This window comes from Aotus nancymaae, unplaced genomic scaffold (genome assembly GCF_030222135.1).
Source record: "Aotus nancymaae isolate 86718 unplaced genomic scaffold, 86718_ANA_hifiasm-v0.15.2.pri h1tg000092l, whole genome shotgun sequence".
In the NCBI taxonomy this organism is placed as follows: Eukaryota; Metazoa; Chordata; class Mammalia; order Primates; family Aotidae; genus Aotus; species Aotus nancymaae.
The window spans coordinates 5,800,255-5,825,104 of NW_026988507.1; the positions used below are offsets into that span (position 1 = coordinate 5,800,255).

Here is a 24,850-nt window from a genome sequence, read left to right on the forward strand (position 1 = left end):
ACACGTTCATTGGAAAAATACAAATGCAAATAAGTTATATATTGCTGCCTCAGGATGTCTGTGAAAAAATTCCTGCCCATGTGCAGTAGTATAGAATTTTTATCTTTCCAGTTTTTTAAATCATGTTCTAGCTCTCTTTTAAATGAATACCTCAGGGATTGAAGCATTATACTTTAAATTGGGATAAAACTTGAATGTCTCTATTTTCCACTTACTTAACCAAATCTTATAATTCCTTCAAACTACATTCTTTCCACGTTATACATAAAGACTTGAGTGATCTCTCCCACTCACAATAATCCCTCACAGAATTTACTGTCAGTTTCAGAACTGTCATCTATATCATATGCTAACCAGACTATTCGTTTCATTTTCAAGTGACTGTGTTTGTCACTCCAGTACCCATGGTTAAATCCTAAAAGTTTCTGCCTGATAGCCCCAATGCTTCCAGCTCACTGTTACCTTCTGCCAAATTCCTCAGATACCATGGGCTGGCCACCTGTTAGGACAGCCTCCTTGGCACTGCATGCAGACTACCCACTGGGCTGGACTACCTCCTTCTGTATGGACAAACTCACCATGTTATGTCTGTCTACTGTTTGGAGCTCTGTTGCCAGGACTGCTAATAAACATACTGTGGTCTCCTTCCGTGATTCTCCCCTAACAGTCTGTCTCCTGACAGTACCAGCAGTGATGAGGGAAGATAAAATGGTGAGAGTAAATAAAGTTGAGAATTAACCCCTGAAGCACATACCATGAAGACAGTGGGCATTTATGGTTAACCCAGGTATCACCTAAGTGATAAGCCCTTTACTCCATGTCACTACTTGGGGCCTATAACAGAAGCCACCATTATTGTGTTTTCAAATAGTATTTTTCCTTGAGTAAGGAAAAATGAAGATGTTAAACATGTGTAAAGAGGAGCCTAAAATACTTTGAAGAAGTTATATAAAATATTCCCAAAGCTCAAGAAGATGTTAAATCTAGTGGACAAACATTTAAACAAATCTTTCTAAATAAGCTGTAAGCGTAACTAGTTGGAGTAACTTGTCTTATTCCAACTTGTTAAAACACCATGACCGTGTAATTAACATAGGTTTATGCTTGTTGCTCTCCCATATGGTCTGAAATGACCGAATCCACTTTCCACAACTGTGACCTCAAAAGAAATGCCCTACTAAAGTCAGGTCAGTGGAGTTTTAAAACAAAGTCTACCAAGAGTCACAAGGTCTATTTTTTTAACTAGTCAACCTACTTCTGAGAGCCACGCACAAAACAGAAAACAAACACGCTTTAAATCTGTTACATGGTGAAATGTTTGTGTAATGCAATTTCTATGTTTATTTTTTCAGTGCATTAAGAATTGCTCTTCAGGAAATATCACTTCTCTCCAAGTGCCTTTTGACTATACCAAAGAATGCTTTTTAATACCTAACTGTGCAATTTATTCAGATTTTTCTTTACATAGTTAATAATTATAAGATCATACTTCAGTGAAAATGACCAAATGTAATACTTTTGATAGTTCATTCTCCTGCTGTTGGTATTTCACCTCTTGAAAAATCACATTATTTGGTACATGTGAAATAATATTACATTAATTCCTTTATTCTTTCACACAGCAAAATATTTATGGTAAAACTGCAATGAATTAACCATGCTGTGGGAATGAAAAAAATGATAAAACATTTCCTCTCCTCAAGGAGCTTACACATTTACAGGATATATGTATATACACAGGTAACAGGCAGGAACTTAGATAAATTACAAGGGAGAGAAGTGTTGAAAAGATGTATCAACAGTATGAGCAACCAAAACTTGATCCTTGAAACTTTCTTTTTAATACTCTCTCCTTTATACAGCTTCTGTTATAAACTTGACACACATAAATCTAAAATATTACACAGACACACATACACACTCCTGCACATATATATCTATGCATCCAGGCACATATATATTTGTATTTATCAATATAAAAATAAGAGTACATTTATGTGATGTCTATAACCTACTTTCCTTTTTTTTCTTTTTCTTTTAAAAATAATTTCCAATATTATTATCGATTCAGGGGGTCAAGTGCAGGTTTTTTACATGGGTATATTACGTGATGCTAAGAATTGGGGTGTGGATGGCCCTGTTTCCCAGTAGAGAGCATAGTACCTGATAGGTAGTTTTTTGTTCCATGTCCCTTCTGCCTTCTCCAGTAGTCCCTAGTATCTGTACTTCCCATTTTTATGTCCACCTGTACTCAATGTTTAGTTCTCATTTACAAATGAAAACATGCAGTATTTGGTTTTCTGTTCTGTGTTAATTCACTTAGGATAATGGCCTCCAGATGAACCCATGTTGCTGCAAAGACCATTTCATTCTTTTTCACAGCTGCATAGTATTCCACTGTGTATAGGTACCACATTTTCTTTATCTAATTCACTGTTGATGGGCACCTAGGTTGATTCTATGTCTTTGCTATTGAGAATAATACTGTAATAAACATATATGTGCATGTGTCTTTTTGGTAAAACAACTTATTTTCCTTTGGGTATATACTCAGTAATGGGATTGCTGGGTTGAATGGTAGTTCTGTTCAAGTTCTTTTGAGAGATCTCCAAACTGCTTTTTACAGTGGTTGGACAATTTACATTCCCACCAATAGTGCATTCCCTTTTCTCTGCAGCCTCACCAGCATCTGTTATTTTCTTTTAATCTTTTTTTATAATAGGCATTCTGATGGCTGTGAGATGGTATGTTTTGCAGTTTTGATTTGCATTTCTCTGATGATTAGTGATGATGAACATTTTTTCATATGCATGTTGATTGCTTGTATGCCTTTTTTTTTGAGAAGTGTCTGTTCATAGGTGGGATTATCTGTTATTTGCTTGTTAAGTTGTTTAAGTATCTTATAAATTCTGGGTATTAAACTTCTGTTTGATGCATAGTTTACAGATATTTTCTCCGATATTCTGGGTTGTCTTTTTACTCTGCTATTTCATTATTTTTAATCTTTTTTAAATAACAGGCATTCTGACAGCTATGAGATGGTATGTCTTACAGTTTTGATTTGCATTTCTGTGATGATTAGTGATGATTAGCATTTTTTCATATGCTTTTTGGCTGCTTGTATGTCTTTTTTTTTTTTAGAAGTGTCTGTTCATGTTCTTTGCCCAATTTTAGATGGGATTATGTGTTATCTCTTGTTGAGTTGTTTAAGTATCTTATAAATTCTGGATATTAGACCTCTGTTGGATGCATAGTTTGCAGATATTTTCTCCAGTACTGTGGGCTGTCTTTTTACTCCGCTATTTCTTTTTCTGTACAAAAGCACTTTTGTTCAATTAGGTCTCACTTGTCAATTTTTGTTTTTGTTGCAATTGCTTTTGAAGACTTAGCCATAAATTATTTGCCAAAGCCAATGTTGAGAAGGAAGAGTCTTTCCTCATAGTTACCACTTCTCCAGGCCCATGGCAAGTATGGCCTGGCTACTGCTGATGTTCACACAAAATCCAATGGCTATTTAGTCAGTTTATGGTAAATGCTGCCAGGCCTGTATCTCTCTCATTTCAGGAATGGGCTCCCCTCTGTCCCAGGAAGAGTCCAGAAGGGCTATCTAGGAGCCAAGGCCTGGAGTCAGGGATCTCAGGAGCCAACTCTGTACTCTACCCCACCGTGGCTGAGCTGGTACCCAAGCTGCAAGACAAAGTCCCCTTTACTATTCACTCTGCTTTTCCCAAGTAGAAGGAATATCTTCCCATGGCTACCACAGGTGGGGATGTTTGGATTATACCTGAAACCAGCATGGCACTGGATATCACCCAAGGCTGCAGTGAGTACTTCCAGGCTACTGCTTATGTTCATTTAAGGCTCAAGGGCTCTTTAGACAGCAGGTGATGAATCCTGCCATGACTGAGTCCTTCCCTTCAACTCAGTGGGTTCTCTTGGGACCCAGGAACATTGTCCAGGAGGTAGAATCAGAAATGGGGGCCTCAGGACTCTGCCTGGTGCCCTATTCTACTGTGGTAAGCTAGTATCCAAGTTGCAAGACAAAGTCCTCTTTACTCTCTCCTCTCCTGAAGCAGAGGGAGGGACTTTCTCTTGGAGCTGTGAGCAGCACTGCTTGGGATTGGAGGAGGAGTGGTGCAAGCACTCCCTTGGCCACCCTGGCTGGTGTCTCACTAGGTCACATGACACAAAGTCAACTGACTCCAAGCCCAGCACAGCCCAAGGACTAGCCAAGAAATTGCAAGTCCCTGTAGCCTAAACTGCCTTTCAAATTTATTTCGGATCCCAAAGCACTTTAGCCTGTAGTTGAGAGGCTAGCCAGAACTCAAGTTGCAAATGCTGAGGTGGACAATTCCCCTCTCGCTAGGGCTGGTCTATGTGTGACAGCTGAATTCTGCCCTGTGTTGTTTTCTACTATAACAGGCAGCACTAAGTTCCAATGTGAAGTCCCACAGTCACTGTGCTCTCCCTCCTCTAAGCACAGATTCTCTCTCTGTGCCATGTGGTGACTGCCGTAGGAGAAGAGAGATGTCAGCAATTTAAGACTGACTTTCCTACCCTCTTCCGTGTCTCTTGCTTTGATATACTGTTAAAACCAGGTACTGTGATCATTCATCTGATTTTGGTTCTTATGGAGGTGCTTTCTTGTGTGGATTGTTGTTAAATTTCATGCTCCTATGGGGGGATGATCACTGGAAGGTTCTATTTGGATATTTTGCTCCATCTGTCCCACTTTTTTCCTTTGTTTACAAACATATTTTTAACTCTTTTTTAAAAATTGTATAAATTTATGGAGTATAAGTATAATTTTGATACATGGATAGATTGTGTAGTGCTGAAGTCAGTACTTTTAGGGTATCCATCAGCTGAATCTTTTTCTTAACTTAGCAAAGAAGGTAGGTGGGTGGGGCATGCTACAGATCAAATATTTATGCAAAGAAATAAAGGGATATATATAAATCAAATGACATAAGTACAAATACTTAGTAGAATCTGAGATAAGGTTTTCCTTAGAAGAAAGTTTTCTCTACAGTTTATTTCTTGTGTCCTGTATGTAGAATGTGTGAGTCGCATTACATTTTGCTGGTATCTGTTAATGTCTTAATTCTAGTGAGTTTACTAAAACAAGAAAAATGTGATACAACAATAAAGGTAGAAAAATCCTATTAAGTAAACATCTATAAAAATTAATGATTATACTTTCTCTAGAAGTATTCAGAATTAGCTTGCTAGTTTTGTTAAAAACAAAAACTTCACAAAAGTAGCACCAAATTCTAATTTTTTAAAATTACAATACCTTTCTATAGCGTAAATGGAATTTTCCTACCATTAGAAAGCCTAGGATTGCTTTCAAATTATTTAAATAATTATAATAAGGACAGGTGTTTTAGTGACACTAATTTTACTACTTATTTTTCTTTCATCTGAAATATGTAAATATGGGATGAATTACAACACAGTTTAGTTGGTTATGAACTTGTTAGGATATTTGTCTTATGTATTTTCAAATGTGTTGAGTACACATGCTTTCTGGTGCTCTGTTTCCTTAAATTATTTCTCTTACCACATGTACTAGTTCCTAGAACTTCTACATGATGCTCACAAAGAGGGATACAGTCTGCACAAGACTCAGTGCTGAGCCGTCACTTCTTTATCCTCATTGAGCAGTTGTTACCCTGGGCCTACTCCTGCCGTGCAAGGCACTCTGCTTGGGAAGCTCCATGGATATGAAGAGTTATAAGGAAAAAGTGGCATGTTGATTTGCAGTTCAGGTAAAAAGTGCTACAGGAGTTCTGAAGAGGGAGTGATCACATGGCTTTAATGAGCAGAGAGTTGAAATGGTCTCCAGTGGTAGAATCTAGATGAGTAGAACAGAAAGGCACAATCTGCAGAGGAACAGGAGACTCCTGACATTGGAGAATAAGCATGCTGTGGGCAAATGCCCAGCAGCAAATACTTTGATCTGGGTGGAACTAGAGCATAGAAGACATGGGACAAGACAGAATCAGGGACAGACCATGGAGGGCACTCAGCTACCAGAGGCTGGACACTCCTCTTAGACAATGAGAAGTCATGGACAATATCTAGGGCTGAGACGTGTACAACATGGCATCCTCCTAGACAATGAGAAGTCATGGACAATATCTAGGGCTGAGACGTGTACAACATGGCATTCCCAAACTAGAAGGTTATGAAGAAGAGCTGCATAGGGCATATGGTACAAAGGGATAAGGACATGTAGTGGCAGAAGATCCAAAGGAGATAGATTACTTTACAATAGAATAAAGGGTAGTCAAGACTGGAATGGTGGCAAGGAAATGAGAAAGAATGACATTAAAGGCACAGAGAAAGATAAATCAATAGGTTTGGCTAGCCGACTTAGGGGAAGAGAGAAAAGAGGAGTTAAGGGACCTAAATTTGGGGGCTAATTTTTTATTCATCTTTATATTAGAAACCTATTAATTTGGAGTTTATAGCCCAACCTCTCTCCCCTTTTCTTCCAGATGACCTCATCATCACAGCCTCCCATGTTAAGCCCATGAGTTCCTTCAATTCCTTCCTAAGAAATCTGGAATCAGGCCTGACAGCTAGAGGGTGCTTGCCTTCTGAGGTGTTGGCAATAGCCATTTTCTTCCATTTGAATGAGAAACCTGGAAAGACTGCTTTACAATAAGAGGAAAAAAAAAAAAGAGAGGCAGAAATATAAAAGATAGATGGAAAATAAAGGCTGGGTCTGGATTCCTTGTTACACCCTGGTCTCTGTTTTCATGTGTTCCTAAGGCAAACACATCCCTCCTCTTGAATTGGGTAGGATATCCCTATAATGCAGCCACACATTCCTCCTTTGATTAAATTAGCTTGGCAGGGTTATTGTTACTTGTAGCCAAAATGGTCCACACTTAAATATTCCTCAGCATAAACTCTTCATCTTCGGTCAGTTGTACTCTGACAACTCTCTGAACACTTCAAGCATGTTATTGACATTTTACATTGTTAGGATATTTTTTTCATCTAGAATGTCTTTCCTTTTCCAATCCTGCTGATTCTGCCTATATAAATCCTGACTATCCTTTCTTTCTTCCATTTGTCTTTATTAAGCACTTTTTAAGTGAATCCATAGTATCTGTAAATTACAATGTTATATTTTCCCACTTGAAGTCCTTGATTTTAGTGAACTCTTGGAAGAATACTTAAAACTTACACAAATAGAGTAGAAGCAAGAGGATGGTAATGAACAGTCAAAGAATTTATGCTCTCAAATATATGAATGTAAGCAAATTCAATTAGACAAGAATCTACTTGGTTACTAATACCATTGACTTTAAGATGGGTTCAGAGAGGTGTCGGTAGGCCATTTGGCCAATGTAGACATTTTCCGTGAGGAATTATATTAGGAAATAGAAGAAGATAAAAATAGCCTTCATATAAGTAATTCATGATGCATTATTACATAAATGCTAAAAATTCAATTCTGTAGATATCTATGGGACATCCTACAGCTTAGTGACAGACAGATCTAGAACCTCCCAATGCTGTCTGACTCAAAGTCCAAAGCTTTTCCAATTGCTATTTCAGGAAATAAGAAATTCATCAATTTTCAAATGAGACAAAAATATTCTATTTTATCTCTTCAAGTAATTTTTTTAAGTGATAATGTATTTTAAAATATTATCCATTAAACTAGTAATATACTCAAGGAACCATCTTGAACCTAATGCCCAGGATACATTATTTAACAAAGAATAAAAACAAATAAACTGCTACTCTCTTGTGAGACAACACTGAATATCTCTCATAAAGGCCTGTTTTTGCCTCTAGAAATGAGAAAACCCATCTGCTATCCTGTGAAATCTCACATAAATTCAGAATACAATGGAGTATTCCTTCAGTAATCATAGTCTTTGGTCTGGTGACTTACGATGCCTCAGGAGAGGAAAAAAAGCAAAATTGCCTTATGAAAGCAATAAGAAAATATCCAGCAAATGGATGGATATTTAATGAGCAAGATAAAATACCAAGAAATAGCTAGTGTCTCTTTCTGCCCCATTCAAAAGAATATTCCTAAAACCCCAAACAGTCACACCAAATTACAAGAGTAACACTGGTTACTGTGATGCTATTGTATGAAAAATCTGTTGCTAAGCAGGGCAGAAAAATTGTTTACATGAAAATGGAATGATCTCTGGTGAATACTGAAGGAAAGTAACAATTTCTATAACCAGAAAAAGAATTTTTACATCACTCCATTTCAACTGCTATAAAACCCTGAGTTGCTTTGACAATTGCTTTTCCCTGCGTTGCCGGTTTCATATCATCCTCATGTCTGCAGCTTTCCATTTACTAAATGACAGAGTTTTTTGGTTTTTGTTTCTGGGTGTGCTTTTTTTTCCCCGCTAAAGCCTAGGCAGAAAATACCAATGTGCTATATGGTTTCTAGAGGCCCACCTTGCAACGTTCATAAAATACAATTTTGGTGCCCTTCTTATAAAAGTCCAATTGGCTTTTCCTACCAGTATAATTGCTGAAAATATAAACAGAGAAGGCCCCATTAATAGTAACTGTAAATGCTGTACTGAACTAGATTTATGGAGCCTGTTGCCATAGCCTGTTTGTTATAGTGAGAACAAAGCATGCAACAGCTTAGTTGAGGGGAGGGAAATACACTTACCTGCATCACAATAAGGAGGTCAAAGACCAAGATGAAAGAAGCAAGGAATGCTCTGGAAACTTCATCACTGGGCAAAAATCCCCGATTCAGCTTGTCCCAGCTGATCCAGTCCGTTGTAATCACAAGTACAACCACAGACGTCAGAGTAAAAAGCACTGTCCTGTAAGGAACAAGACACTCATTAAAGAACATAAGACATACAATATAGATACTAGAGAGCGATGTTATCTGTGCTGTATTAAATGTCTGCCCCTTGCAAGTGCCTACACTAACGTATATCCACCAAAAGGAAGATGAACAAAGTTGACCCGCACTTTGGGAGGCCAAGGTGGGTGAATCATCTGAGGTCAGGAGTTCAAGACCAGCCTTCCCAGTATAGTAAAACCCCGTCTCTACTAAAAGTACAAAAAAAATTGGCCAAACACTGATGTGCGCCTGTAGTCCCAGCCACTTAGGAGGCTGAGGCTGGAGAATCACTTGAACCTGGGAGGCGGAGGTTGCCGTGAGCCGAGATCACGCCACTGCACTCCAGCCTACACAACAGAGCGAGACTCTAAGAAAAAAAAAACAAAAAACTTAAGTGCTTTCTTTTAAAAGCAATTAGAAAAAGTTATAATAGCATCTCTTCCAAGATTTTCCCTAAAGAACATTAAGACAATAATTATGGAACAAATAATTAACAACAACAATATTAAAAAATGATTTTGGTTAGTGCAGAAAGTGTCCCAAGAAAACATTGGTATGTGGCTCTTAGTAAACATGTACATTGTGTACCAAGGGTAGTGGACGTGCAACCTAAGGAGATAAGGCAGATGGTGAATGGTTGAGGAAATCTTTGTAGAATTATCCTTCTACAAAGAATGGGGATAGACCAGACACATAACCATCCCCAAGACATGATAAGCTCCATATAGGGAACACCTCTAAATGCAGACAATGTAGCCTGTTCTCATAGGACATTTATTATCCATGGCTGTGGTCTAGTGACCTCTCTCCATGTCAGAGCATCTGCCCCCTGCTATAAGATATTAGGACGCTGACATTTTCTCTTACATATCTTTGTAGCCACCATAAAATCTTGCATAAGTATACACAGATAGAGTTTGAGGGTTAGTTGAAACTAAAGCATTTTTAAAAATCAGAAAAATACTCAAATTAGTCTTTAATGCTGACTTTTAAAGTAGATCGGAAATGTGGGTGGTGAAAATTTAATCTGCCAGAGAATTGTCCGTAATGTAGTTAAGCCTGTGCTTTCAGGGCTATATTGATAGCTAGATACTGTTTAGAATTATAAGAAGAAAAAAATTATTTGAAATATATTTAATCAGATAAAAAAATGCAAGAAATAAAAAGGAAAACAGAAGAAAAAACAGAGGTGAAATAACTTTGTAGAACACATACCCATTTTGGCAATTAACAAAAGTGGTTTTGCTCTTTAATGTCTTATAATAATTGAAACTCATACAAAATAATATGAATATGCATAGAATTCTGTTTTCAATTGTACATAGTGCAAACTTCTAAGCCAAAAATTTGGTTTTCCTTTTCACAACTTCTTATTTGAAGCAATTTATACTTTGATATAATGTATATAAAGAAATCCTTTTTATATTTTTTCTCCTCATGAATGAAAATATACATTATTTTTAAAAATTTTAGAAAATGAACATTCCTATTAAACCTCATTATTTTATTAAAATTGCAAATTTTCAAAAGAATTTGACTCCTGACCTGTAAAATATAAAGAGTACAGATTGTCTTCTGCTATGGTTTAGAGTAACTTTGATCACAGAAACTCAAATGAATTAGAGAATTATGGGAAAAATTCTAACTATTACAATTCAATAGATAGAAATTGCAAGTATTATATAGTAAGAATAGTGGAACTTATGCAAAATGTTCTCCAGGTTAAGTCTATGTGTTTTTTATTTTGTTTGAGTTTGAGAAACCTCAAGCAACTCTGAATGAAATCACCATATTTTTTTTCCCCAAGAAGAAATATGACAACCTCCATGAAGAATAGATAAATATTGATTATTATTGAAAGTTTTTGGTATTAAGGGTATTTTCTCATCATTCTTGGCATTTCAAATGCATTTCCCACAGGGATGCTATGAATGTATATGAATATATATACTTTACAGGATGCACTCATATGGCTGTATAGGTTGGTAAACAGTTGGGGTCCCAATTTTCTCGTGTCCCACTTTCTTTGCCTCCCCAGCCTCTTTCACAGAACCCCTCACCTCCCTGTTATCCAGCACTCGTGGTTAACCTCTGGTGAAACAAGGGTATTCTAATACTTAATGCCAGTGTCTATTCTACTGGTCAGAGCATATAATCCACAAGTTATTATTTTTAATATCATTACTGCATTTTCACCTGGAACTTCCTTTAGTAAAGACAGTTGATTAAGAGGAATTAATACTCTAATGTTACTTCACGGGTCTAAATATGGTCTAAATATGTTAACTGTTACTGTAAAATATTTATTCAGAGGCACATTTTTAGGTGTGAAAGTCTGGGAGTTTGGAATAAGTGTCTGCTGAGCAATTAGAAACCTCATCTATTACAATCGTTGTAAAGGAACTATTCTAGAAGTCAGCAAGATAGCAGAATAGGAGATCCTCTACTCATATCCTCCCACAGAACAATAATTTGGCAGCTATCTGTGGAATAAAAGTGCCTTTGTCAAGCTTTGGGATTCAGATATGGAGTCCAAGACTGATCAGGGCTGTTCTGAGAGGGCAGGCGTGTACCCAGACAGCAGGCTAATTTTGCGCTTTGTACAACAGACCTGTTGATCTCAGCCCCAGCTGTGGACCCTAAAGTGGCCCTATAATTCAGCTCCAGCCATTCTCATCTATAGTCTGAGAGCATTTCTGACCACACAGGGACCTTCCAAAAGATATGTCCATTCATGCCCTGATGGCAGTCCCAACTTTGGTCCCACTGTAGATGCTGAAAGAGTCCTTTAACTTGGTTCCAGCTCCTCTCAGCTGTGATCTGAGAACAGTTCTGTCCACCAATGGTCTTTATAGAAAACATGCTCATCCATGCTCCCAGAAATAGGCCAGCTGATCTCAGGCTGAATATAGATCTTAAAGTAGACCTGTGATCCATCTCCAGCTCTGCTTGGACGCAGTCGGGGCAGTCTTGCCCAACCAAGAACCTGGCAGGAGGTACATCTGTCTGTGACCCTGGAAAGAGACCTAAAAACGTTCAACTCAGCTGTGGACCCTGAAGCACCCCTGTAACCCCCTCAGCCATAGTCCAAGACCAGTTCTGCCTGACCAAGGATCTCCCTAGTGACCCAGTGGGAGCCCTCCTAAGAACCTGGAGAGAAAAACATTCAACAGTATACCTGGTAACAGGCCTGCTATCTGTGGAGCCAAGTGTTGAATCTAAAGCACACCCTTGCCCTAGTGCCAGTTCTACTGCCCAAAGTCCAATCCATCTTGAGACCAGACCATAAATATTCTGCTCCTCGTACGAACCAGCAAAAGTCACATGACCCAGAAGAAATCCTATCAGGCTGGGAACCTTGAAAGGAAAGGTCAGTATCTGCCAAAGCCAATCTGTAAAGATTTGAGCAGGTATTTGTTCTTCAAATGCAAACAGAAAAATGCAAAGCTACACAGATAATAAAGAATCAGATAAACATGACACCACAAAAGCAAAGTAGTAAGTGCCAGTAACAACCGCAAAGAAATTGAGATCTATGAACTGTGACAGAGAATTCAAAACAATCATATTAAAGAAAATCAATGGGCTGGAAGGGGAAACAGACAACTAAATGAAATCAGAAAAACAACGCATGAACAAAATCAGAAGTTAATAAAATATAGAAATCTTGGATTAAAGAATACAATGACAGAACTGAAAAATTCAAAAAGAGGTACAATATCATATTTAATCATGCAAAAGAAAAAATTAGCAAACTTAAAGACAGGTCACATTGAATTAGTCAGTTAGAGAAACAATTAAAAAAAGAGTAAAGAGGGCATACTAGGCTGAACTTAGTGACTCATGCCTGTAATCCGAGCACCTTGGGAGGCCAAGGCAGGTGGACTGCTTGAGGTCAGGAGTTTGAGAGCAGCCTGGGCAACATAGTAAAACCCTGTCTCAAAAAAAAAAAAAAAAAAAGAAAAGAAAAGAAAAGAAAAATCAGCCAGGCATAGTGGCTTGCACCTGCAGTCCCAGCTACTCAGGAGGCTGAGGTGGGAGAATCATGTGCCTGGGAGGCAGAGGCTGCAGTGAGGCCTGCAGTGCAAGATCACACCACTGAACTCCAATCTGGGTGACAGAGTGAAACCCTGTCTTTAAAAAAAAAAAAAGAGAGCATACTAACCTATGGGTATCATCAAGATAATAAATACGTGATTTCTGAAAGTCACAAGAGAAGAGAGAAACAGAAGGCTTATTTAAAGAAATAATGTCTGAAAACTTCCCAGAAAGATATAGACATCCTGATTCATGAAGCTCAAAGAATCTAAAGAAGGACCCACCCAGAGAATATTTTTCTGAGACACATTACAGTAGTTCCACTTTATCCTTGGTTTCACTTTCAATGCTTTCACTTACCTGCAGTCAACCACGGTAAGGGGTGGGGTGGGGAGTTGGGGAGGGATAGCATGGGGAGAAATGCCAGATATAGGTGAAGGGGAGGAAGGCAGCAAATCACACTGCCACGTATGCACCTATGCAACAACCTTGCATGATTTTCACATGTACCCCAAAACCTAAAATGCAATTAAAAAAAAAAAAAGAAAATACTAAATGGAAAATTCCAGAAAGAATTCACAAAATTTAAACTGCATTCCGTTCTGAGCAGAGTGGAGAAATCTCACTCTGTCCTGCTCTGTCTTGTCCAGGATGTGGATTATACCTTTTTCCAGCATACTGACACAGAGCATGCTTTAGTCACTTAGTAACCATCTGTTATCAGATTAACTGTTGTGGCATTGAAGTTTGTTTTCAAGTAACACTTATTTTACTTAATAATGGTTTCAAAGCACAAGTGATGCTGGCAATTTGGATAAGCCAAAGAGAAGCCATCAAGTGAAAAGGTAAAAGTTGTTGACTTAATAAAGAAAGAAAAAAAAAATGGTATGCTGAGTTTGCTAAGATCTAGGGTAAGAACAAATCTTCTACCCATGAAATTAAGAAGAAAAAAAAATTTATACTAGTTTTGCTGTTGCACCTCATGCTGCAGAAGTTATAGTCACAATGTGTGATAAGCAAAGATGAAAAAGCCATTAAATTTGTTTCCAGAAGACATAAACAGAAACAGATTCCAACTGATGGCAATTGGGTTCAGTGCTATCCACAGTTTCAGGAATCCACTGGGGATCTTAGAATGTATTCCTCACAGAGGGAATGCTTTATAATCAATTGACAAAAGTCTTAAAGAGGGAAACTTTAAAACAGCAAGAGAAAAGAGACTCATAACAAAGAAGGGTACCCTGATAAAACTATTGGTGAACACCTCAACAAAAAACCTTGAAAACTGGGAGAGAGTGGAATGATATATTCAAAGTGCTGAGGAAATGAACAGTCAAAAAAGAATACTATATCCAATAAGGCTGTCTTTCAGAAATGTAGGAGAGAAAAGGACTTACCCATACAAACAAAGGCTAAGGAAATTAATTGCCACTAGATCTGACTTGTAAAAGAATGTTAAAGGTAGAATTTAATGCTAAATTGAACTGAAAAGATGCTAATTAACATCATAAAACATCTATATGTATAAAAACATCTATATGTATAAAATTCACTAGTAAAGTTAAAAATATAGTCAAGTTCAGAATACTGTAATAGTTGTATATAAACCACTTGTAACTTAGAGAAGTTAAAAAACAAAAGTATTAAAAATAACTATAGATACACTAATTTGTTAAAGATATACAATATAAAAAGATGCACAACGTAACATCAATAGCATAAAATGTTGATTGGAGAGTAAAAGTGTAGAGTATTTGTATGTAACTGAAGTCAAGTTCTTATCAACTTAAAATGGAATGTTGCAAGATCTTTTATGCAAGCTTCATGCTAACCAGAAAGAAAAAACCTTTAGTAGATATACAAAAAACAATAAGAAAGGAATTAAAATATAAGATTATAGAAAATCATCAAAATACAAAGGAAGACAGCAGGAGAAAAAGAAAGGAAAAGAATAGCAAAACATTTTAAAAAGTGGAAGTCATGAATCTTTACCTATCTATAATTAGTTTAAATGTACATGGATTATATTCTTTAATCTAAAAATGCAGAGCAGCTGAATAGATTAAAAAAGCAAAAACAAGAGCCAATTATACACTCCCTATAAGAATCACTTCAGTCTTAAGGACACACATAGGTTAAAATGCAGGAATGGAAAAAGATATTCTAATCAAACGGTAACCAAAAGACAGCAGGGTTGGATATATTTATATTAGACAAAATGGACTTTCAGTCAAAATCTGTCACAAGAAACAAAGAAGGTCATTATATAATACCAAAGGGTCAATACATCAAGAGAATGTAACAATTTTAAATATGTTTGTATCCAGTACCAGAGCATCTAGACATACTAAGAAACTACTAACAGAAGGGAGAAAAGAGACAGCAATACAGTAATAGTAGGGGATTTCAATTTCTATTTGCAACAATGAATAGATCATACAGATCAAAATCAACAATTAAACAATGGATATGAATAACACCATCCACCAAATGAATAACAAATATACCCAAAACATTCCATCTGAAGCAGCAAAATGAACCTTCTTCTCCAGCACACATGAAACATTCTTCAGCACTGATTATATGTTAAGCCACAAAACAGTACTTAAAAATTTTTGTAAGATTAAAATAATTTCAAGTATCTTTTCTGACCACAATGGTATGAAACTAGAAATCAAAAACAGGAAGAATTTTGTAAAATTTACAAGCATATGAAAATTAAACAACATGCTTCCTAAACAACCAATGGGTCAAAGAAGAAATCAAAAGGAAAATCAGAAAGTATCTTGAGACAACAAAAAATAAAAACAGAACATACCCAAACTGATAGAATACAGCAAATACAGTTCTAAGAGGGAAGTTTATAATAATAATTGCCTGTATTAAGAATAAAGAAAGATCCCAAATAAAATACTAAATTTTATATTTCAAGGAACTAGTAAAAGAAGAACAAAGTAAGGCCAAAGTTAGTGAATAAGAATATTCCAACAAATTGGAAAACCTGGAATAAATGGATAAATTCCTAGAAACATACAAGTTACCAAGACTGAATAATGAAGTAGAAAATCTGAACAGACCGATCATGAATAAGTGACTGAATCAGTAACCAAAAACCTCTAAAGAAAATCCCAAAACCCAATAGCTTCACAAGTGAATTATATCAAAGATTTAAAGAGGAATTAATATCAATCCTTCTCAAATTCTTCTAAAAATTCAGAAGGAGAGGATATCTCTGAACTCATTTTATGAAGCTAGCATTATTCTGATACTGAAGTCAGATATGGATATACTATAAAAAAAGAAAAATTATACGTCAATATTCCTAATGAACATAAATACAAACATTTGATAACATTTTTAAGAAAATGTTATCAAGCCAAATTAACGGCACTTTAAAAGAATACCATGATCCAGTGACATTTATCCTTGGGAAGCAAGGATATGTTAGCTTACACAAGTCAGTAAATGTGATGTGTCACGTTAATAGAATAAAGGATACTAATTATACGATCATCTCAAATGCAGAGAAAGTATTTGATAAAACTCAATATTCTTCCATTATAAAAACTCTCAACTAATTAAGTATAGAAGAAATGTACCTCAACAGAATTAAGGCTATATAACAACCTCCCAACCAACATCATACTTAACAGTGAAAAGCTGAACACTTTTACTCTAAGATCAGGAACAAGAAAAGATGCTCACTCCCATCATTTCTATTTGACATGGTACTGAAAGTATAGCCAGAGCAATTAGGCAAGAAAAGGAAAGAAATGATATCCAAATAAGAAAGGAAGAAGTTAAACTGTTTCTGATTGTAGATAACATGATCTTACATACAGAAAATTCTAAAGATTCCACCAAAAAACTGTTAGAACTAATAAGCAAATTGAGTAAAGTTGCAAGACAAAAAAAAAAAAAAAAATCAACATACAAATGTTAGTTGTGTTTCTATATACTAATAATAAACCATCTAAAAAAGAATCAAAACAATCCCATTTACAAAAGAGTAATAAAGAATAAAATTCTTGGATATAAATTTAACCAGTTGTAATATCTGTACACTGAAAATTGTAAGACATTGCTGAAAGAAACTGAAGAAGAGACAAATAAACGGAATGATTCCTATCTTCAGAGATGGGAATAATTAATTAATACTGTTAAAATGTCCATACTATTCTAAAAAAGAAAAAGAGTCCATACTATTCAAATAAATCTACAGATTCAATGTAATCCCTATAAGAATTCCAATGGCATTTCTTCAAATAAATCAGAAAAACAATTCTAAAATTAATATAAAACTACAGAAGATGGTGAATAGCCAAAGAAATCTTGAAAAAGTAGAGCAGGGCCAGGCACAGCAGCTCATGCCATAATATCAGTGCTTTGGGAGACCAAGGTAGGAGGATATCTTGAGGCTGGAAGTTCCAGACCACCCTGGGTAACATAGGGAAACCTTGTTTTTATAAAAAAAAGAAAAATTAAAAACTAGTTGGGTTATGATGGTGCATGCTTGTAGCCCCAGCAACTCCAGAAACTGAGGTGGGAGGATTGCTTGAGTCCAGGAGTATGAGTTTGCAATAAGCTATGACTATGCCATTGCACTGCAGCCCAGCTGACAGAGAGAAATCCTGTCCTTAAAAAATAAAAAAGAACAAAACTGGAGGCATCACACCTTTTGATTTCAAATTATGTTACAAAGCTATAGTAATCAAAGCAGTATGCTACTGGCATAAAAATGAGATACACAAACCAATGGATTAGAGAGCTAGAAATAAACCCATACATAAATAGTCAACTAATCTTTGACAAAAGCACTAAGAATATAAAATAGGAAAAGAATAGCATTGCAATAAATGAATATCCACATACAAAAGAAAGAAATTAGACTCCTACATCATACACAAATATTAACACAAAATAGATTAAAGACTTAAATGTAAAGCCTGAAACCATAAAACTCTTATAAGAAAACAGGGAAAAAGCTCCTTGACATTGGTATTGGCAATGATTTTTTGGATATGACACTAAAAGCAGAGGCAAAAAAGTAGAAAATAAGCAAATGAGATAACATCAAAGTAAGAAACTTATCTACAGCAAAAGAAACAATCAACAAAATAAAAAGGCAAGTTATGAAACGGGAGATGGTTTTGCAAACCTTATATCTGACAAGGGGTTAATATTAAAAATATATAAGGAACTCATACAACTTAATAGCAAAAATGAAATAACCTGGTTAGAAAATACGCAAGGGATGTGAATAGACATTCTTCCTAAGAAAACATACAAATACCTAACAAGTGTATAAAAAGGTGCTTTACCTCACTAATTATCAGGGAAATGCAAATTAAAACCACAATGACATATCACTGTTAGAATAGCTATTATCAAAAAGATAATGTCTAACCAGGGTTGGTGATGGTGTTAAGGAAAGGGATCCCTAGACTGGATGCGGTGGCTCACACCTGTAATCTCAGCACTCTGGGGGGCCGAGGCAAGAAGATCATGAGGTCAGGAGTTCGAGACCAACCTGGCCAACATAGTGAAACCCAATCTCTACTAAAAATACAAAAAATTAGGTGGTCGTGGTGGCAGGTGCCTGTAATCCCAGCTACTTGGGAAGCTGAGGCAGAAGAATTACTTGAATCCAGGAGGCAGAGGTTGCAGTGAGCTGAGATTGTGTCATTTCACTCCAGCCTGGGTGACAGTGTGAGATTTTGTTGAAAGGAAAGAAAGGAAGGAAAGAAGGAAGGGCGGAAGGAAGAGCAGAAGGAAAGGCGGAAGGAAGAGAAAGAAAAGGGAAAAGGGATCCCTTTTATACTGTTAATGGGAATGGGAATGTAAATTGATTCAGCAAGTATGGCAAACAGTAAGGAGGTTATACAAAAAAATTTAAAATAGGACTACTATACAATCGAACAATTCCATTTCTGGATATATATCTAAAGGCAGTTAAGTCAGCATCTTGATGAGATAGCTTCACTCTCTTGTTCATTGCAGCATTATTTGCAGTAGCCAAGAGGTAAAACCAACTTAAGTGCCTTTTAATGGATGAATGAATAAAGAAAATGTTATACACACATATACACACACACTGGGATAGTATTCAGCCTTAAAAGAGATTAAATTGAAGAACATTATGCTAAATGAAATAAGCCAGATCTACAAAGATCCATACTGTATGGTATCACTTATATGTGATATCTGAAAAAGCAGAACTCATAGAAGCAAGGAGTAGAAGGATAGTTATCAGGGGTTAAGAGTGGGGAAAATTGGGAGATGTTGTTTGAAGTATACAAACTTTCAGTTATAAGATGAATAGGTTCTGAGGATCTAATGTACAGCATGGTAGCTATAATTAATAATACTGTAGTTTTCCTTGAAATTCACTAGGAAGGTAGGCATTGTCTTCACCACACACATACATATACATAAACACACAATGGTAACTATGTATGATGAATGTGTTCATTAATTTGATTGTGTTGATATATGCATATGCATATCAAATCATGTTGTGTACTTTAAATATATACAATTTTGTTAATTATACCTCAATAAAGCTGAAAAAGGGAGTAATTCTTGTTCATACTAATAATCTCATTGTGAATAAAGTAATTAAAACTTTTTATTATAATTTGATAAGTACTTTGGTAATTAGAATTTATCATAACATTTTGTGTGAGAGATTCCTGAAGCCAAATTAGCACCAATTCACCTCTCAGATGTTTGCATTATCTGATATATTTATACAATATAAAATACTCTTTCTAAGAACTCTTGATGAGTGGTTTTCTGGCTTTATAATGTACTTCCATTTTGACACAGGGTATTGCTACAGATCTCAGGAAAGAGTTACTGGTAACATCTTATTACTCTAAAGAGAAATTAAAGGAGGTATTCTGCCTGGTATTTAATATTTAATTCTCCAAGAAGAATAAAAATGGCAATCATTAAATATGAATGCATTCAGCTCAGAGAAAAAGACCTAAAAGTAAAATCTCAAGAGAATGGAAAAAAGAAAAGAGGGACCAAAATACTTTAATTGGTCATACCACCTCCAACATTACGCTCAGTGTGTTATATAGATATAACTGCAGAAGCAAATGTATTGTTTTTCTGAGCCACTTCTTATAAAATTGATAGACTTTACCATGCTACGATAATTCAGTCAAAACCATTAGTTTAAAAGAGCCGGGGCTCAGTTAGTTAGGTTATATAAAAACAGTCACTTTTCTGTAAAACTGCCATGAAGGAAACAGTAATAATAGCAGATTACTGTTTCAGAAATACAGCACTTAAGCCAAGTACTGGTATAAGGTCATTATACAAATTAACCACAAATTAACTTATGTAATGTTTACTACAGCCCCAATACCATCCCACCCAATTTACAAGTGCTAAAACTGAATCAAAGAAAGTTTAAATAACTAAATCAAACTTATAACACATACTTTATAAATTATATAACATGTATGATAGAAATGATATAAGATGCTTCAAACCCAGGCTGACTCATGACAGTTTTTATCATAAGCACTGCTTAGGAAGCACTTGAATATTATCCTCCTGTTATTATGTTTGTAGCTAGGATTTCATTCATTTTTGTTTTTCATTATAAGTATACTATTGTAAAATTATCATCCAGAAGTACTTAACATTGAAAAGTAAAGCTGACAGAGATTGTCAAGGACCAGAAGGGGATAGTTAAAAGGAAATTTCATGGCAGTGAAAATGGAATCTCATGGATGCTGGCCATCAGTGCACCATGCTTGGGTTTTTATTTAACCAATATGGTGGCAAAGATGTTTACTCTGGATCATACTTCTTGGGGGGGTTTCAACTCCTGTTTTTAAGTAGTATCCAATTAAACAATTATCTGGATTATTTTCCTTTCAGGCTGCAGCCACTGCCAGCATGACACACTGCCTCATCAATTCCACTCTCTCTGGTTTCTGGCCACTAGTCAAATGGAAAGAACTCATACATAATTATCAGCTTCAGTGGCTGGAATCTTCATTATCACAATTCCAAATTTCCAGTTCGTCTATTTCCCTTTCCTCATTTGTTGCTAATACCTCTTAGGTTAATAGAAATTAGAATATGAGGTTAAGAAGGGTTAACAGAGCTTTTATAATCCAATGGTTCCTAACCTCTGGGGTGGGCTCCTGAGAATCACAGAGTTGTTACTAAAGAAGTGGGAATGCATATGTGCACTAAGATGTCAGTAAAGTGAACAAATAAAATGCTTCCATAGAGGTTAGGGCACCTGCTTGTGTCACAGAGGCTGCCAGTGACAGAACTGATAAGAATTTATATCTACTGGCACTAAGGATTTGCTTTGTAGTAGACCACTTTTTTCTGTTCAGCTAAAAATCTGCAGAAATTCTCAAAAATATAATATCATCTTGATATCATTTGTTGGAAACACACATTTTAGAGCCTACTTGTCTATTATATATGGGACATAGTAGCACATGTATATAAATCCAGACAATCTCCTAAAACAAGATTTAATTCATAGTCTTAACTGCTCCTTTATTCTAACTCCTGGGTTTTTAAAAATATGGAACTTTAGGTATCCAAATTCATGGATATTGTTTTCTTTCATTCATTACCACTTAAGATAGACTTCTTGAGTAGTCAGCCTGAAAGCAGTAATTAAATCAAAAGAGAGAGGAACTGGCATTAGGTTTAGATAATCCACCAAGGGCTGACTCATTTATGGTTAACTATCATGCATTTAATTTTCGTTAAACTGGCAGCCAAAATGTGCAGAATTACCTAATATAAGCTGATTGCCAAAATTTGATAATTTTTTTCCTATCAAAAATAGAAACTTCATATGATTCAACATAATAAATGTGCTTTTATGTGTTTAAATACATTAACTATTATTCATGTTCTAAATGTTTATAATCTTTGATTCTAGTTATGTATTCCTTATGTTTATGCTGCACAATTATATAAAAATCACTTTTATTTCTTTTTACAATACTCATGTTAAAATTTTGGAATGCAACCAAAAAAAGTCAAATGCTGTATCAGTTTCTTACAGAAAAATAAAGATCTCTGAATCCTATTAAAATGGAAAGGTTTAAAGTTAACACTGTAATAAAAGAATACATGAAGTGGAATAGCAAACTTAATTTTATAATTAAATTATGATATGGTCTCATATCAAAATGCTAAATACATGAAACAAAATGTTGCATGACAATTGAATTTAAAACAATTAAATGTCATAATTTCTAACCATGTTGTTCTTGGAAAAAAAAAGAACAGGCAAAGCAAAAATGTGCTGTCCTTTATTTTTCACTGCAAAACCAAGAACCAGTTCAAACATTCAGTTGCCTGTGAACACTAAGTACCAGCACACTGAAGTCACAGATGGCCATGAAAGAATGCCAACACTTTTTGCTTGTTTTAATTATCAATGCTGCCACTGCAACTCTGTAAGAAAAGCAATCACCACTCATGTACTCAAGCCAGTTTATCCTGAAATACGTGGGTTTCCTGAACCCTAAAGCCCAGCTGATGAAGTCAACGTTGCTCTTTAGGAAGTGGGTAAGAAAGTGATTTGGTTCCCTTCTGGTTTCCTACTCTTGAGATCAGGAAACATCAAGGGAGCAAAAAGGTAATGTTTGCCAAGTGACCTAGTGAAAGAGCACAGCTTTTCCATATGGCTTTCGGTAAGTAAATGCTGCTGCTGGTTGTTGGCCAACCTGAACACATTTGTTACAATAGCATCCTTGAGAATGGAGATGCAGTTATTAACTTATCTTGTTTGTGACTCCATTGAGATCTGGAGTCTGTAAAGAAAATTACTAGACTCTAATGTTGTCCATTAAAGTAAACATTTATGTGTTATTTATCTTTGTAGATCTCTATTACTTCAATAAGAAAAGAACCCTGAGCACAGCAGCACCTCAAAAGTGCTAAACAAAATAAAATGAAGTAACAACTTGGTAATGCTTGTTCTTGATAGAACATAAAAGAGGTGGCTGAAAAAGGTACCTCTGGGTTGGAGCATTTGGCCACTCAGATTGTAATATATGTGAACAGTGTCCCAGCATCCTAATCTATGTAAACAATGTCCCCTGGAGTTCCGCAGTGCTCAGCCATTGCAACTATGTGGGACCCTGCACATTGGCAATCTCCATATGAAAAGTGAAGACTGAAACAACTGTATTATTGCAGTCGATTGAATTCCTCTACCTATGTCTCAAGGATGTTAGTTTACTGAGAGGCACTTAAAAGTAGCTTATCAGTATAGAACATAGCTAATCTTGGTTAAGAAGAACCATTTTAGTTTGTGTTTCAGTTTTAGGGTATAGAATAAAAAATAGAAAAAAAAAGACCTAGTAGATTGCAAAGCCATTAGGAGATGGACTATGCCATTTATTATTGATTACCAATGACTGGTACATTGCTGCTGCTTAATAACAGTTGAATGAATAAATTCATCTATTTAACCTCAGGTGAAAAATTTTCATACTTTACCATCCACCAAACTCAGATGCTACTGCAAATAATGGTACTTTCCTCTTTACAAAGCAAAGAGGCTTGTGCATTGCAGAATTAGGTTGGATAGATCTAATGGGCATGTTAATCCTGTGTGTCTCTTAGTAAACTCACCAGCCCAATTTTTCTTACCAGCGAATTACCTTGTACATAGTAAATAATTCACCAGTTCAACAGAGGGAAATTGTATTAGTCTGTTTTCACACTGCTGATAAAGACATACTCGAGACTGGCAAGAAAAAGAAAGAGGTTTAATTGGATTTATAATTCCACATGGCTGGAAGGCCTCAGAATCATGGAGGGAGGTGAAAAGCCTTTTTTTTCCTTTGAGATCAAGTCTCACTATGTTGCCAGTCTAAAGTGCAGTGGCACAATCTTGGCTCACTGCAACCTCCCACTCCCGGGTTCAAATGATTCTTCTGCCTTAGCCTCCTGAGTAGTTGGGATTATAGGCTTGTACCACCACACCCAGGTAATTTCTGTATTTTTAGTAGAGACAGGGTTTCATCATGTTGGCCAGGATGGTCTCAATCTCTTGACCTCATAATCCACCTGCCTTGGCCTCCCAAAGTTTTGGGATTACAGGAATGAGCCACCGTACCTGGTGGAAAGGTACTTCTTACATGGCAGCAGCAAGAGAAAAATGAGAAAGACACAAAAGTGGAAACCTCTGATAAACCCATCAGATCTCGTGAGACTTACTATCATGAGAGTAGCACAGGAAAGACTGACCCCTATGATTCAATTACCTCCCCCTGGTTCTCTCCCACAACATGTAGGAATTCTGGGAGATACAATTCAAGTTGAGATTTGAGTGGGGACACAGCCAAACCATATCATTCCACCCTGTCTCCTCCAAATCTCACGTCCTCACATTTCAAAACCAATCATGCCTTCCCAACGGTCTCCCAAAGTCTTAATTCACTTCAGCATTAACCCAAAAGTCCACAGTCCAAAGTCTCATCTGAGACAAGGCAAGTCCTTTCTGCCCATGAGCCTGTAAAATCAAAAGCAAGCTAGTTACTTCCTAGATACAATGGGGGTGCCAGTATTGAGTAAATACAGCCATTCTATATGGGAGAAATTGGCCAAAACAAAGGGGTTACAGGGCCCATGCAAGTCCGAAATCCAGTGGGGCAGTCAAATTTTAAAGCTCCAAAATGATCTCCTTTGACTCTAGGTCTCACATTCAGGTCATGCTGATGCAAGAGATGGGTTCCCATGGTCTTGGGCAGCTCTGCCCCTGTGGCTTTGCAGGGGACAGACTCCCTCCTGGCTGCTTTCATGGCCGGCATTGTGTGTCTGTGGCTTTTCCAGGCGCACAGTGCAAGCTGTTGATGGATCTACCATTCTGGGGTCTGGAGAACAGTGACCCTCTTCTTACAGCTCCACAAGGCAGTGCTCCAACCCTGTGAGGGGGCTCTGACCCCATAT

General features: G+C 36.4%; 1 protein-coding gene across 5 annotated transcripts in view; it reads right to left on the bottom strand.

Moving 5' to 3' along the window:
• The window catches only part of TMEM117 (transmembrane protein 117), a 542,479-nt gene that overhangs the window by 87,123 nt on the left and 430,506 nt on the right, over positions 1-24,850 (bottom strand). For all 5 annotated transcript variants that reach the window (XM_012459074.2, XM_064369843.1, XM_012459073.2 and 2 more), the window contains one exon: positions 8,669-8,828. In XM_012459074.2, coding sequence (XP_012314497.2) covers positions 8,669-8,828 — 160 coding nt within the window. The remainder of the gene's footprint in view (positions 1-8,668; positions 8,829-24,850) is intronic.